At 36.9% G+C, this 15,366-nt stretch overlaps 1 protein-coding gene across 5 annotated transcripts in view; it reads left to right on the forward strand.

The window, feature by feature from the left end:
• The window catches only part of LMBR1 (limb development membrane protein 1), a 196,144-nt gene that overhangs the window by 133,425 nt on the left and 47,353 nt on the right, over positions 1–15,366 (forward strand). For all 5 annotated transcript variants that reach the window (XM_074378846.1, XM_039472781.2, XM_039472784.2 and 2 more), the window contains one exon: positions 14,785–14,865. In XM_074378846.1, the coding sequence (XP_074234947.1) occupies positions 14,785–14,865 (81 nt within the window). The remainder of the gene's footprint in view (positions 1–14,784; positions 14,866–15,366) is intronic.

Raw genomic sequence — 15,366 nt, forward strand, 5'->3', positions numbered from 1 at the left:
GATTTATTTATTTAATTGTATTTATTGAGACAGGGTCTCACTCTGTCACCCAGTCTGGAGTGCAGTGGCACTATCACAGCTCACTGCAGCCTCAGCTCCCGGGCTAAGGTGATCCTCCCTGCTGAGCCTCCTGAGTAGCTAAGACTACAGGTGCCCACCACCATGCCCAGCTAATTTTTGTATTTTTTGTAGAGATGGGGTTTTGCTGTGTTGCCCAGGCTGGTCTCAAACTCCTAGGCTTAAGCAGTCTGCCAGCCTTGGCCTCCCAAAGTGTTAAAATTACAGGTGTGAGCCACCGCACCTGGCTGAGGCAGGGATTTTTGTTAGTTTTTCCTTCCCTCTGTACCCTGCTTCCATAATGTTGCTAGACATGTGGTGGATGTATAGTAAATCTGTCTCATAAGCAAATTAACAGATGAAAAACGCACATGATGGAGAGTTGTCGTTTTACCATAGAAGTGAAGAAGGAAGAGGAAGCAAAATTTGGTGACAAGACCAGACAGAATCACTTGGAGAAATTTCTTAGGAAGGCCCATAGTGGAGGCTGCTAAGGACATACCAAGGTTGAGAGGCAGGAGGACCATATGCACTGGAGTATTAGTGAAGAGGCAGAAGTAAGGTGGTTTTCCCCTTCCTGTTATGGCCATGAAATATGAGTCATCAAACACTGTTTCTACTCCAAGACCCCTAAAGAGAATCCAAACAGAAAAGTCCCATTACAGTAATTGTGGTAGAAAATCTTGTGTAATTCCTTCTCAGCATTGAGAGGACACACACACACACACACACCCCCCTCTCTCTCTCTCCCTCTCTCTCTTTCTCTCTCTCTCTCTCATTCTCTCTCAACATGTTTAAATGTTTAAGTAATGCAGCAGCAGTAATTGGAATAATTAGCTTCTGTGTGTGTATAGCCTATGGGTGTACTGGGTAACCTTAGAAGTAGTACCATAATGAATATAAATTATTTTTTGTTGTTTAACTTCAAAACCTCCAGAGTTCTTTTAATTTATTTTAAAATATTGTCATCTTTGAACTTAATAATTCAACTCAATTGTTTTAGATACCATTTTCATCTTCATGATAAAAAATTAGTGTGTCACTTTTTGTTGCAGTTACTTTCCTGCTTTATTCCAATCTTTAAAAAAAGTCTTTAATTACTTTTAAGAGCATAGATAGGCCGGGCGCGGTGGCTCAAGCCTGTAATCCCAGCACTTTGGGAGGCCGAGGCGGGCGGATCATGAGGTCAAGAGATTGAGACCATCCTGGTCAACATGGTGAAACCCTGTCTCTACTAAAAATACAAAAAATTAGCTGGGCATGGTGGCGCGTACCTGTAATCCCAGCTACTCAGGAGGCTGAGGCAGGAGAATTGCCTGAACCCAGGAGGCGGAGGTTGCGGTGAGCCGAGATCGCGCCATTGCACTCCAGCCTGGGTAACAAGAGCGAAACTCCGTCTCAAAAAAAAAAAGAGCACAGATAATATAGTTGTTTCATTTTTGCTGGGTATCAAATTGCGGTATCTTTTTATGAAAAATAAAAAGAGATTGAAAAGAACAAGACGTGTCTTACACAGCCTTTTCATGGAACCTGTGACTAGTCAAAAGCACTTGGTGTCCTCATTAGTCCTGAATCTTCCTGTCTGTAACCAAGTTGAATTCGCCAGGGAATTTTAGGAAGGTGCCAAGGTTTAGGGTGGTTTTTATGTTTGCTTCTTTGGAGTGGTTGCTTCTTTAGACTATCTAGAGTAGCATTCAGTCAGAGGCATTTCCAGTTATCATTGGCAAGGTGAGATGCTAATTTGGTCATTACATTCTTTCATATAACACACTTAATGATATATGGAAGCTCACGTCAGATTTTCTTATTTCCTCTAAATTACTTTTATCTTGCCTTTCTCTAGGCATTCTTCTAGGTTCTGGCAATGGCAGTCCTACAAATACTACTTGCTGTTAGTTACGTCACTGCAGGGAGAATATTTTGAATTTATCAGACTCTGGACCACTTTGAGAAATGTCTGGGATTAGTGTGAAAGGGATCGAATATAATCAAAAAATATTTGTGTCCAAGGATCTGAAATAGAGATTCCTTGTAATTTACTCAGCTTCTTGGGCCCTTTAATCACAATTTATGACAATAAAATGTGGCCCAAATAAATTTTTTTTTTGCAAGATGAGGTGACTGCAAGAGATATATGCTAATATAAAATCAGTAAACGAGGAGCACTTTGGAATAACAAACTATAGAATGAGTTAAATATCATATATTTGATGAAATCTAGAGAGAGAGAATTGTTCTATAATAATGATCCAAATTGGCTGGGCACAGTGGCTCACGCCTGTAATCCCAGCACTTTGGGATGCTGAGGCGGGCAGATCACCTGAGGTCAGCAGTTTGAGACCAGTCTGGCCAACATGGTGAAACCCCATCTCTGCTAAAAATATAAAAATTAGCTAGGAATGGTGGTGGGTACCTGTAATCCCAGCTACCCAGGAGGCTGACGCAGGAGAATCGCTTGAACCCAGGCAGCAGACGTTGCAGTGAACCGAGATTATGCCAGAATACTTCAGCCTGGGCAATAGAGCAAGACTCTGCCTAAAAAAATAAATAAATAAATAAATCCAAGTTTGGGTAATGGAAGATGAATTTAATATACCCGAGCTACTTTCTCAACTACAAGCTAGATAGATGATGGTATTCCTAATAGTATCTTACATAAGCATGAAGGTTAAAAAATTATCTTAACGTCTTATCTAGTTTAAATCCAGTAGCTTATATCTAAAGTAGAAAAAAAGCCAAATCATTATTTTAATTGTACATAGCATTATATAATGTTCCTAAAGTTGATTGTTTAGTAATTTCTATCTTGCAGTCATTAATAATGAAAGTATATTTGCGTTTTCACAATTGTGTTGGATTTCAAAAGTCTCACATTACTGGGTCAATAGCCATATTTTTGTGGATATGTCACAAGTAAAAAGAAACTATTTTTAAATAATTATAGTATTACAAGTGGAACAGACACAGATAGAGTTTCTGAGTGTATGTGCTGTCTCTCTCCTTTGTAGATAGTAACAGTGTTAGTCCATGCTGAAATAGATACATTAGAGATCTGAATGTCCTGGCTTCAGTTTCCAAATGCTTTCTGGAGTTTGCCTCATCAGCATTGGCTCTGTGGTATACAGTAAGTAGTGTTTGCTCAGAGAGATGGAAACTGTTTGCTTTGTGAATTATTAGGAGCTTTGGGCTTTAACAACGTTGTTTGCGTAAGTGATTAGAAATAATTTATAGTATTTGAGTGACCTCACATTCTTGGCGATAGAGATCACTTTGGTCATACTTAAAGTAATAAGTATAATCAAATTTTTAAAGAGCTACTTGGATAATATTTTCTAATCAAACTTCTTTTTGGTTATATGCTAAATTAAAAGTTAAATGTAACATTAATCTGTTTATCCTAGAGGTATCTACTGCCAAATAGTATTCATTATGAGACTAAGTTTAGGGCATTGAATTGTTTAGGAAGATAATTGTACTGCATCAGTTATTTGAAGGGCTTGCATATCTAATTGGAAATTTGTATTTGTTTTTAAAAATACATTCTATATTTTAAAAGTAAATACTTAGTATCTCCCTTTTATATGTAGGCTATGTTATATATTAAGAAAGTTATAAGGACAGCTTAGTTACTGAATAAATACTGGACTTTGGGGAATTCTGTTATCTTGGAAGCAAAATATTTTTAATACCACACTAGTTTTTCAGCTTAAGAATAAAGCTGGGAAAAGTTGCCTTCAGCTATTAGTTTTCCTGAATCCAAAGAGACGGGTGGGGCAGGATCAAAAATACTTATTTGATCAAAGTTATTGGCTCGGAAGGTATTCTTACCTATGTAAGAAAGATGAAAGGTGTTGTTTTATTGCATGTTAGTAACAGTGTAATTTTGAACTAATTGGTGTTGAACTGCCAATCACCTAAGGGGAATGCAAACAGATACTCTTACAATTTCCTTTGAGGTAGTGAAATCTTATGTTGGAGCTGGAAGAAAAACAGAATAATACCATTAAATTGACCTTAAATGAGCTGCTTTGTGGTTTTCTTGGAGAATCCCTTTTTATTTTTCATGACTTGTCTAAACAGGTTTTGTCTACCAATTTGACTTATTGACTAGACAATGCTGACATTGAACATTTTAGATTCATTTGGAAATAAAGTAATGATAATGCAGTTCCCCAGGATATTTTAAATTTTTGGTGCAACTTACATCCACATAGTACCTCAGTATTTGTTTGCAGTATGTCATAGTTTTTTGTGATAGTCATTGTTTTCTTCTGGTCATTTATAATGAAATATTCTACTCAAAAAAGCTTACATTTCCCCCTTAGGTATTGCTGTATTACCTTATAATAAAGGGTGGTCTTGTCCTTGAATAATGTGTCATCCCAGATGAATCTAGTCATTTAATAAAGGTATAATTTATTTGAGGACAACAAGAATGCAGTTTTGATTTTTATATGCAAGTCAGTCAATAAATATTAATTACCTATTGTGTGCCTAGTATTGCATCACCTGCAGATAGAAGCACAGCATTTCAGAAATGCCATTTTAGTTATTTTCCTTTGAAAAATCATCCATTGAGTGGTCTAGACATTTGTATTGAGCTCTGTAAACATACCCACAAAGTGGGCAGTTATTTCTTTTCACTTAATTTCATATTGGCAGCAGGAATACTGTCTGTTCTGATATCCATTCTCTTTTGAAATTTTGAATACTTACAAGTTTTTTTTCTAGCCTTCAACTGGTTACCGGAATAATACATCTTTGCATGAATGGGGAATGAACGTAGTTTGGAATTATATTTCTATTTAATGAGATATAGAAGTTAAATGAGCATTAATTACATATACACAATTTAAATTATAAAGAATGGAGATAAAAGTAAAATTATTACTAATACTATTATACAGTTTAAACTTTGATTCAGAGCCCTCTGGAAATCTTACAGAACTTTGCTGTCTTTCTGTAAATCACATTGTATGGAAATGCCCATTCATTCTTTAACTTAATTGCTTCCCCCTTTGCTTTGGCTGCCAGAAAACTCAAAACTAATTTTGTAATCAAAGTTTAGTAGCTTTTGTCACATTACCTGGATAGTTCTGTACTAGCTTTATCCCTCCTGTCATAAATATATCCATTATATATTAACAAGTAAAATGATTAAACTCATGAGCTCTGAAAATACTGTATAACATTTCAGTTGGATTTGAGACCTCAGGTTCTTCAAAAGAGAGGGTACGCGATTGCTGTCTCTTCAGTGATGGCCAGAAGTGAGCAAGGAAATACAAAAGGGATGGGGTTTACTTCTAGAAACCTGCGTTAAGACTGGAGTTTTGTGATTCCCTGGAGAGGCTTAGGAAAAGAGGACTTTGAATTCCCTTAGTGAGATTGCATTTGCCCTTGTGTTGCAAAGGTTTGTCTGAATTTGCTGGCCTTGCGTTGTTGGGCCGAATTCTATTTTCAGTCTTTCCCTTTGAGAAAGGACCACACTTTACACCTAGACAGACCCAGTGAGGTTTCCTCCTTCTAAGTCAGTTTCTCTGGCCAGTTGGTTCCTAGTCCCTAGGAACAGGAATTGCTGGTTTGTCATTGTTTGGGGGAGTGTCTGATATCATTAGAGATGAAGGGACCAACAGAGGTGGACAGAAAAAAAGTACCAGTTGTTTAAGCTTGAGTGAAGAAGACCAAGATAAATATCTAGAACAAGTGGTTTCCACTTAAGTTAACAATTAATGGGAGAGACATACCTAATCCTTAAAAGTAATAAGAACGTCCAAGGAAATGTCATTAGAACAGAAAAAGACCGATGCCGAGAACTTGAAAAAAATTAAAAGCTTAATAGATAAACAAAAAAAGAAATAGTCCTTCTGATAGTCAGAATAATGGTTTCCTAATGTCCAAGTCCTAATCTGCAGAATTTGCGAATATGTTACCTTACATGGCAAAAGGGACTTTGCATGTCGGATGAAGTTAAGGGTCTTGAGATTATCCTAGATTATGTAGTGGGCCCCGTGTAATCACAAGTGTTGGTAAAAGTGAAGACTGAGACGGTCAGAGAAAGGAGACATTAGTAATGGAAGAAGAGGTTAGAGTGATTCAAGGAAGGGACCATGACCCAAAGAATGCAGGTGGCCCCAGGGGCTGGAAAAGACAAGGAATGGTTTCTCCCTTAGAGTCTCCAGAAGGCTTACAGTCCTGCTAGCACCTTGATTTTAGGACTTCTCACTTCCAGAGCTGTAACACAACAAACTTATGTTGTCTTAAGCCAGAACTTTATGGTAATTTGTTGCAGCAGCAACAGGAAACTAATATAGTCCTTTGAAGATTGAATTAATCATCTGGCAGAATCAAGAGGAAGAACTATTTTGTATCACACACCAAAAGTACAAAGAGAAGGAAACTGTTAATAAAACAGTGGATGTGGGCAGCAGAGCTGAGATACTGAATGGAAATCATTGGTATCTAGAAGGAGAAAAAAGAACAAGTACAAAAAATAGATAAAAAAAAAATAGAAGAAAATATCAATGAGCTCAAGAAAGACTTGAGTTCAGGTTTAAAGGCCACAGAGTCCTAGGCAAGGTTATTCAATAGAAAATAAAAAGACCTGGATTTAATATGTAAGATTCCTGAATTCCAAGAATGATGGAAAAAGAAAAAGCCCTGACATACTTTCACATAGATTCCAGACAGAGAAGACAGAGATGAACAACAGGTTTCCCATCTGCAACCTGCTACTGGTTGCTGAATAGTACCTCTAGTGGTAAGGGAGGAATAAAGACTGCAGCTAAAAACTCAGCTGAGTGTGGTGGCGTGCACCCGCAGTCCCAGCTACTCGGGAGGTGCGAGTATAAGCTTGAGCCCAGGAGTTTGAGTCTAACCTGGGCAGTAAAATAAAGTGAGACCCTGTCTCTTAAAAAAAAAGAAAGTAAAAGAAAAAAGTTCATATATTCCCAAAGATGTCATTCCTTGGTTCATTTTCAGCTGTATATTATCTAATTTGTGCCAAGCACTATTCTAACTTCCATATCGAAGGAAAAATTTGGCAATAGTCTTGGACAAAATATTTTTAAAACAATCTCAGCAAGATCCAGGAGTTGAGGGCATGGGTGGGAAGCAGTGAGAGAATGATTAAAGCGTGGTGAGAACTTCACCTTGGTGTGGGTAAGTTACTCAAAAAAGTATCCCTTTGGAGGCTAGTATTGTGTGATGCTGATATTATAATGGAAAGCATGTCTGAGCATTAAAAATGGGAAAGTAACCATTGAACTACCAAATTAACATGGAGGAGAAAGGCTAAAAGTTTCACTAGCTGGGAAAGAAGAAAATGAAGAAATGAAGAGCAAATTAAAATAAGCAGAAATTACAAAGTTACATAAAAAAGAGAAAGAGCACCAGTCTTCCTGTTCAAATCAGCTTGTGGATGGCAGTACTTTTAGTCCCTCGATGTCATTGTTGACCTGCTGGAAAATCTCACTTCATATGAATGATCTTTTTAATGTATGTTGAATTTGGTTTGCTAGTATTTTGTTGATAATTTTTGCATCAATATTCATCAGAGATGTTGGCCTGTAGTTTTCGTTTTTTGATGTGTCTTGGTATCAGGGTAATACTGGCCCCATAAAATGAATTAGGAAGTATTTTCTCTTCCTCTGTTTTTCGGAAAAGTTTGGATAGGAGTGGTGTTAGTTCTGTTTTAAATATTTGGTAGACTTCAGGAGTGAAGCCATCAAGTCCTGGGCTTTTCTTTATTGGGAGACTTTTTATTACAGCTTTGATCTTGTTACTTATTATTGGTCTGTTTAGGTTTTGGATTTCTTCCTGCTTCAATCTTGGTAGGTTGTATGTGTCTTGGAATTTGTCCATTTTTTTCTAGACTTTCCAATGTATTGGCATGTAATTACTCATAGTAACTGCTAATGATCCTTGGAATTTCTGTGATATCAGTTGTACTGTCTCCTTTTTCATCTCTAATTTTATTTGGATCTTACCTTTTCTTGGTCCGGCTAAAGTTTTGTCAACTTTTCAAAACAACTTTTTGTTTCATTGATCTTTTGTACTCTTCATCTCAATTTTATTTCTGCTTTGATCTTTTATTATTTCTTTCACTGATTTTAGGTTTGGTTCCCTCTTGCTTTTCTAAGATGCATCATTAGATTATTTGAAGTTTTTTCTCTTTTTTCATGTAGGCACCTGTACCTATAAACTTCCCTCTTAGTACTGCTTTTGCTGTATTTCTTAGGTTTTGGTATGTTGTGCTTCCATTATAATTTGTGTTAAGAAAGTTTTCAATTTCCCCCTTAGTTTTTTCATTGACTCATTGGTCATTCAGGAGCAGTTTGTTTAATTTCCATGTGCTCGTATGGTTTCCAAAATTCTTCTTGTTGATTTTTAGTTTTGTTTCTTTATGGTCAGAGAAGATGCTTGACATTATTTCAATTTTTCGAATGTTTTAAGACTTGTGTTGTTACCTAACATATGGTCTGTCCTTGAGAATGATCCATGTACCGAGGAGAATATTTATTCTGATATCCATGAGATGAAATGTTCTGTAAATATACAGCAGGTCCATTTGTTCTACAGTGCAGATTAAGTCTGATGCTTCTTTTTGATTTTCTGTTACTGGAAGATCTATCCAGTGCTGGGGTGCTGAAGTCTTCAGCTATTATTGTATTGAGGTCTATCTTTCTCTCTCTCCTTTTTTTTTTCAAGGATTTTTTTTTTTTTAAAGAAAGAGAGAGCCGGGCGTGGTGGCTCAAGCCTGTAATCCCAGCACTTTGGGAGGCCGAGGCGGGTGGATCGTGAGGTCAAGAGATCGAGACCGTCCTGGTCAACATGGTGAAACCCCGTCTTTACTAAAAATACAAAAAATTAGTTGGGCGTGGTGGCGCGTGCCTGTAATCCCAGCTACTCAGGAGGCTGAGGCAGGAGAATTGCCTGAACCCAGGAGGCGGAGGTTGCGATGAGCCGAGATCACGCCATTGCACTCCAGCCTGGGTAACAAGAGCGAAACTCCGTCTCAAAAAAAAAAAGAAAGAGAGAAAGAAAAATAAATAAATAAAAAGAAAAAAAAAGTATGAAGGAGAGGAAGAAAGAGGAAGAGGAAGAGGGAGAGAGAACGAAGTGTTGCTTTATTGCCCAGGCTAGAATGCAGTCTAAAAATGGGTCTTTCTCTTTAGCTCTCATAATATTTGCTTTATATATCTGGATGTTCCAGTGGGTACATACATATTTACAATTGTTATATGCTTTTGCAGAATTGACTCCTTTATCATCATGTAATGACTTTCTGTGTCTCTTCTTAAATTTGTTGTCTTGAAATCTATTTTGTCTGGTACAAGTATAGCTATTCCTGCATTTTTCTTGTTTCTGTTAGCATGGAATATCTTTTTCTATACCTTATTTTCAATCTATATGTATCTGTATAGGTAAAGTGTATTTCTTGTAGGCAACAGATAATTGGGTTTTGCTTTTTTATCCATTCAATCACTATGTATTTTGATTGGAGAGTTTAGTTCATTTACATTCAGTGTTATGACTGATAAGTAAGAACTTCCTCCTGCCATTTTCTTATTTGTTTTCTGGTTGTTTTGTATAGTCTTCTGTTTCTTCTTTCATTTTCGTCTTTCTTTTACTGGAAGTGATTTTCTCTGGTAGTAGGATTTAATTTCTTGCTTTTTATTTTTAAAGTATCCATTGTATGTTTTTCAATTTGATATTATGAGGCATGCAAATAATATCCTATAACCCATATTTTAAACTGAGGACAATTTAACACATTGTGTAAACAAACAAGCAAAAAGAAAACTAATACAAACTCTACACTTTAATTTCATCCTCACACTTTTAATCTGTACCGTAGAAACTTTCTGTTGTTTCTCTTTCTTTCTTACTCTACTGTCTCTGTCTTGAAAAGTTGTTGTAGTTATTATTTTTGATTGGTTCATCACTTAGTATTTCTACTTATTATAAGAGGAGTTTACACACCATAATTACAGTGTTAAAATATTCTGTGTTTCCTTACTATTATCAGTGAGTTTTGTATCTTCAGGTGATTTCTTATGGCTCATTAACATTCTTTTCTTTCAGATTGAAGAACTCCCTTTAGCATTTCTTGTAGGACAGGTCTGATGTTGATGAAATGCCTCAACTTTTGTTTGTCTGGGAGTCTTTCTGTTTCGTATCTGAAGGATATTTTCACCAGATATACTATTCTAGGGTGTAAGTTTTTTTCCTTTAGCACTTTATACATGTCATGCCACTCTCTCCTGGCCTGCAAGGTTTCTACTAAAAAATCTGCTACCAGGTATACTGGAGCTCCATTGTATGTTGTTTCTTTTCTCTTACGGCTTTTGGGATCCTTTGTTTATACTTGACCTTTGGGAGTTTGATTGTTTGAGGTAGTCTTCTTTGAGTTAAATCTACTTGGTGTTCTATAACTTTCTTGTTCTTAAATTTCAATATAAAGATACTGAAATTCTTTCTTTCTTTAGGTTTGGGAAGTTCTCTGATATTCTCCCCTTGAATAAACTTTTTAACCTTTCTCTCTTTAACTCCTTTTTGCCACCAATAACTTTCAGATTTGCCCCTTTTAGGCTATTTTCTAGATATTGTAGGCATGCTTCGTTCTTTTTTATTCTTTTTTCTCTACTATGTATTTTCAAATTTGCCTTCAAGCTCACCAATTCTTTCTTCTGCTTGACCAGTTCTGCTATTAAGAGACTCTGATACATTCTTCTGTTTGTTATCTGCATTTTTCAACTCTAGAATTTCTGCTTGATTCTTTTTAATTATATCAATCTCTTTGTTAAATTTATCTGATAAAATCTGAATTCCTTCTCTGTATTATCTTGAATTTCTTTGAGTTTCCTCAAAACAACCATTTTGAATTGTGTCTGAAAGGTTATATATCTCTTTCTCCAGGATTGGTCGCTGGTGCCTCATTTAGTTTGTTTGGTGAGTTCTTGTTTTCCTGGATAGTCTTGACACTTGTGGATGTTCATCAGTGTCTGGGCATTGAAGAGTTATGTATCTGTTGTAGTCTTCACAGTCTGGGCTTGTATGTGCCTGCCTTTCTTGGGAAGGCTTTCCGGATATTCAAAGGAACTTGGGCCCGTAGCCCAATAATGCTGTGGTTCTTGCAGACTCATAGTGGTAATGCCTCAGTGGGTTTAGATAAGATCCGGAAGAATTCTCTGGATTACCAAGAAGAGACTCTTGTTCTTTGTTACTTGTTGCTGTTTTTCTTGTTACTTTCTCCCAAATAAATGGCATCTCTCTGTGCTGAGCTTCCTAGAGCTGAGGTTCGGGTGATGCAAGCACCCCAGTGGCCACCACCACTGGGACTGTGCTGGGTGAGTCCTGAAGCCAGCACAGCACTCGGTTCTGCTCAAAGCCCACTGTAAACACTGCTTGGCTACTGCCTGTGTTCTCTCAAGGCCCTAGGGCTCTATCATCAGTAGGAGGGAAACCAGCCAGGTTGTATCCTTCCCTTCAGTGTGAAAAGTTCCCTGAGACCCAGGGCGGGTCCACAGATGCTGTCTGGGAAGCAGAGTTTGGAGTCAAAAACTTTAGAAATCCAGCTGGTGTTCTGTTTTACTGCAGCGAAACTGGCCCTCAAACCACAAGACTTTCTACTCCTTCCTCCTCCTTCCACAGGCTGAGGAGAGTCTCCCACGGGCTACCACCACCACCAGCCTATGGGGAGTTCTGCCAGGCAAAGCCTCCAGAATTCTGAAGAAGAATTAGTTTTGACCTTGATTTTTATACTGAAACTATAATGTAAGAGCAAAGGTAAAGTATTCAGACTTGTATAGTCTTTAAAAATTTACCTCACATTCAGCTTTTCTTAGCAAACCAGTGAAGGATATGCACCGTCTAAACAAGGGAGCAAATACGAAAAGATGTGGGCTGTGTAGGAAATAAGAGATGCCCCACAGGAGGCATGGGCAGGCAGTCCCAGGTGAAAGGGGGCCGGAGGCACAGAGGGCGGTCCATCTAGGGTGGGCAAGTGTAAAGACAACAGGAGAAATTTTTTCAAGAAAATGAAGTTGATAGTATAACCGAGGAATGTAAAAGCCAAGGGAAAATAAAGATGTTTGGCAGGATGTTTCGGCTTTGAATTTGTGTTAAGTACAAAACAGAAAACTAAGTAAAAGAAACAGAAATTATTGCTAACTCTCGGGGTGGGAAGAATGTTAAGGAAGGAAGGACAGCTGGTCATAGTTGACTTTGTGGATGAGCATTTTGGTTGTTATAATAATGTAGACATTGAATATCAGTCTAGCTAAAATGATCATCATGGCGAAACTGAGAGAAACGGAGGAGTGAAGAGGCGTGTGGCTCAGACACTGGCCTCCTCACTTGCCACAGTGGGAATGCTCTGAGCAGGACATTCAGAAGTTGCAGTAGGAAGACAAATGCCAGAAGAGCCAGCTGGACAGCGACTTTTGGAAAAGTGGATTCAGGAGGGAGAAGACGTGACAGCGAACCCGTGCATGTGTTTGACACTTTGAACTGATGTGCACGCTTTATTTTATAAAGACAGAGTCACTTAAAATATAGGAAGTATAAAATGAGGTTTATCAGCTATTAAACTAAATTGTACTGAATGCAAGCTCTATATTTTGCTAAGTGTAAATGGACTGAATTTGACTGTGAAAGAACAGGTTATCATATTGGATTATTCAACCTGTATTTATTATTTTTGCTACAAGCATCTATTGCCCTTTCTTTTAGTAGAGAAAGGGAACCTGATTTGGATTTGCGGATTTCCCTGGCCAGATGAGATTGGTGGAACTGCTCATCAAAGTTCTTGGCTCTCCAAGAAACCAGCATGTGACTCTAAGCTATGCCATTAGGACTCCTGCTTCCTAGACTTTTATTCTTAATCACAGTGACATGCAGACGGAGAGTACTCGGACTGAGTCATCCCAGCTGTTACAATATGAGGAGACTCTACCCACCTGCTCTGCCACCTTCAACTCCCAGCTGCCCACTTCCTCTACTTTCTTTACTGGAAAATTTTCCTGCTGGTTCTATCTTCTGAATTCCTTTTCTGTTTCAACTAGTGAGTCTATTTCGGTTGCCCATAGCCAATGAACTCTAACTGATACAGGTTAAACCTCAAGTAAGATTCAGCTGGAAAAGAGAAAAAGAAAGATTAAAATTAAAGGTGTGTGTATAAATGTATGCAAGTAAGCAAGCAAGATAGGTAAAAACAAAAGAAAGTAGCAGTTAAAGTCCACAAAACAGAATTTTAGTTGAAAAGCATTAAAAACAAACAGGGTCATTATGAAATGATAAAATATATGATTCATAAGGAAGATGTAACAGGCTAGGATGGGAAAAAAAAGAAAACAACCCCTAGCAAACAGAATCCCCCAGTCTCAGCAGTCAAATACAAACGCTAAATGGAAAAAAAAAAAAGACACTCTTAAAAACTGAGAGAACTTAAAGTCCAGTTGTAGTGGGGGTTTTAATTTCTCTGTTTTGGAATTTAACAGGTAAAATAGAAAGAATGCAAAGATCTGCCATTAGAGAAACAAGCAGGAAATATGAATAGGGAAAATTTAGGTGATAAACATGCAGAAATATGTTCAACCACTTTTAGGGAAATGCATATTAAAGTAACAATAAGAAAACATTTTTCACCCATTACATTGCTAGCATTCAAGAGCTATATCATCCAGTGCTCAAGAAGATACTGGAAAATAGATACTTTCAAAGCTATTGATAGAAATGTAAATTATTACAATAGTCTACAGAATGTTTCGGGGAAGTAACCTGTAAATGTTCATGCCTTTTGACTCAGCAATCTAAGTTTTGGGAATCTGTCTTACAGAAATAATTATAACCAAAATGTACTGGATATGCATATAAGAATGTTTATTGCAACACTGTTTATAGTGGCAACAAAGCTGAAAACTTCAGTATTTGTAAAGGGAATCATTCTGCATAAAGTTGTAGAACATCTGTACTATGGAATGCTATTCAGCTATCAACTTGGACATGTAATTGACTAGGAAAGCAAATGGAAAAGTAATATGTCTGACCCCATTCATACAAAATATGTAATAAAAACCATGTATGTGATAAGTATGTATGTATGAATGTGCTTCTGAATGTGAAGGAAGATATGGGAGCATCAGCCAAGCTGTTCATAATTGTTATTTTAAGAAGATGAGATGGAGAAAAGGAGATCTTGATTTTTTTCACTTTTTGTAGTAAGCCCAATATGTTTTTGTAATTAAGAAAAGATTATTAATAGATCAAATTAGAACTTTATCACGTTAAGAAATTTTCTTGGAAACATGGTGTTTACTTTTAATATTTTTATTTCAATAGCTTTTGGGGTGCCAGTGGTTTTGGGTGACATGGATATGTAGTGGTTTATAGTGTTGTCTGAGATTTCAATGCACCCGTCACTGGAGTAGCACACATTGTACCCAATATGTAGTTTTTTATCCCTTGCCCTCACCCAACCCTCTCCCTTCTGAGTCTCCACAGTCCATTATATCACTCTGTGGAAACATGTACTGTTTAATCAGCAAGAACTTGGAAGTTTTAACTGGTAAATATATGGATGTGCTTTCCTCTGAATCACAGCAGCATTTGTTTTTATTTTCAATTAGCAGGATTTGACATGTGTTATTTTATCTTTTAATTAAGGGGCTACCTGTTCTATAGTGTTAGGGGTTCTGTTATACTTCTAAATATTTTTGCTTTGAATAGGGCTATCTTCATCGGTGGAATACAACATAATGGAGTTGGAACAAGAACTTGAAAATGTGAAGACTCTTAAGACAAAATTAGGTATTGTACTTTTTTTTTCTTGACTTATGTATTGGTCTTGGTTTCTTATTAAAGACTTTACTGTAGTCAGAAACATTAGAAAATTTATGAAATCTTTATGTTAAAACTTTCAACCTGCCCGAAATCATTAATAAAGACTCTTTTAGTTTGGGGAGAGGCTAAGTTTATATTTACTGACTTTTTTGTTTTATGTATATACAAAATGACTTTTCAAAGGTTGATGTTCAAAGATGTTACTCCATTACCTTCTCACTTATGTTATTTCTGATGTCATCTGTCATACTTATCTTTTAATGTGTCTTTTTTCTCTATCTGCTTTTAAGATGTCTTTATTATTGATTTTGAACAATTTGCTTGTGATATGCCTTAAAGTACTTTTCTTCATGTTTATTAGAGCTAGGAGTTTATAGTTTTCAACCAATTTGGAAATATTTTGACCATTACTTCTCCAAATATTTTTTCTTTTCCCTTCATGCTTCCCTTTGCAGGGACTCCAATTAC

This window comes from Saimiri boliviensis, chromosome 10 (assembly GCF_048565385.1).
Source record: "Saimiri boliviensis isolate mSaiBol1 chromosome 10, mSaiBol1.pri, whole genome shotgun sequence".
Classification (NCBI taxonomy): domain Eukaryota; kingdom Metazoa; phylum Chordata; class Mammalia; order Primates; family Cebidae; genus Saimiri; species Saimiri boliviensis.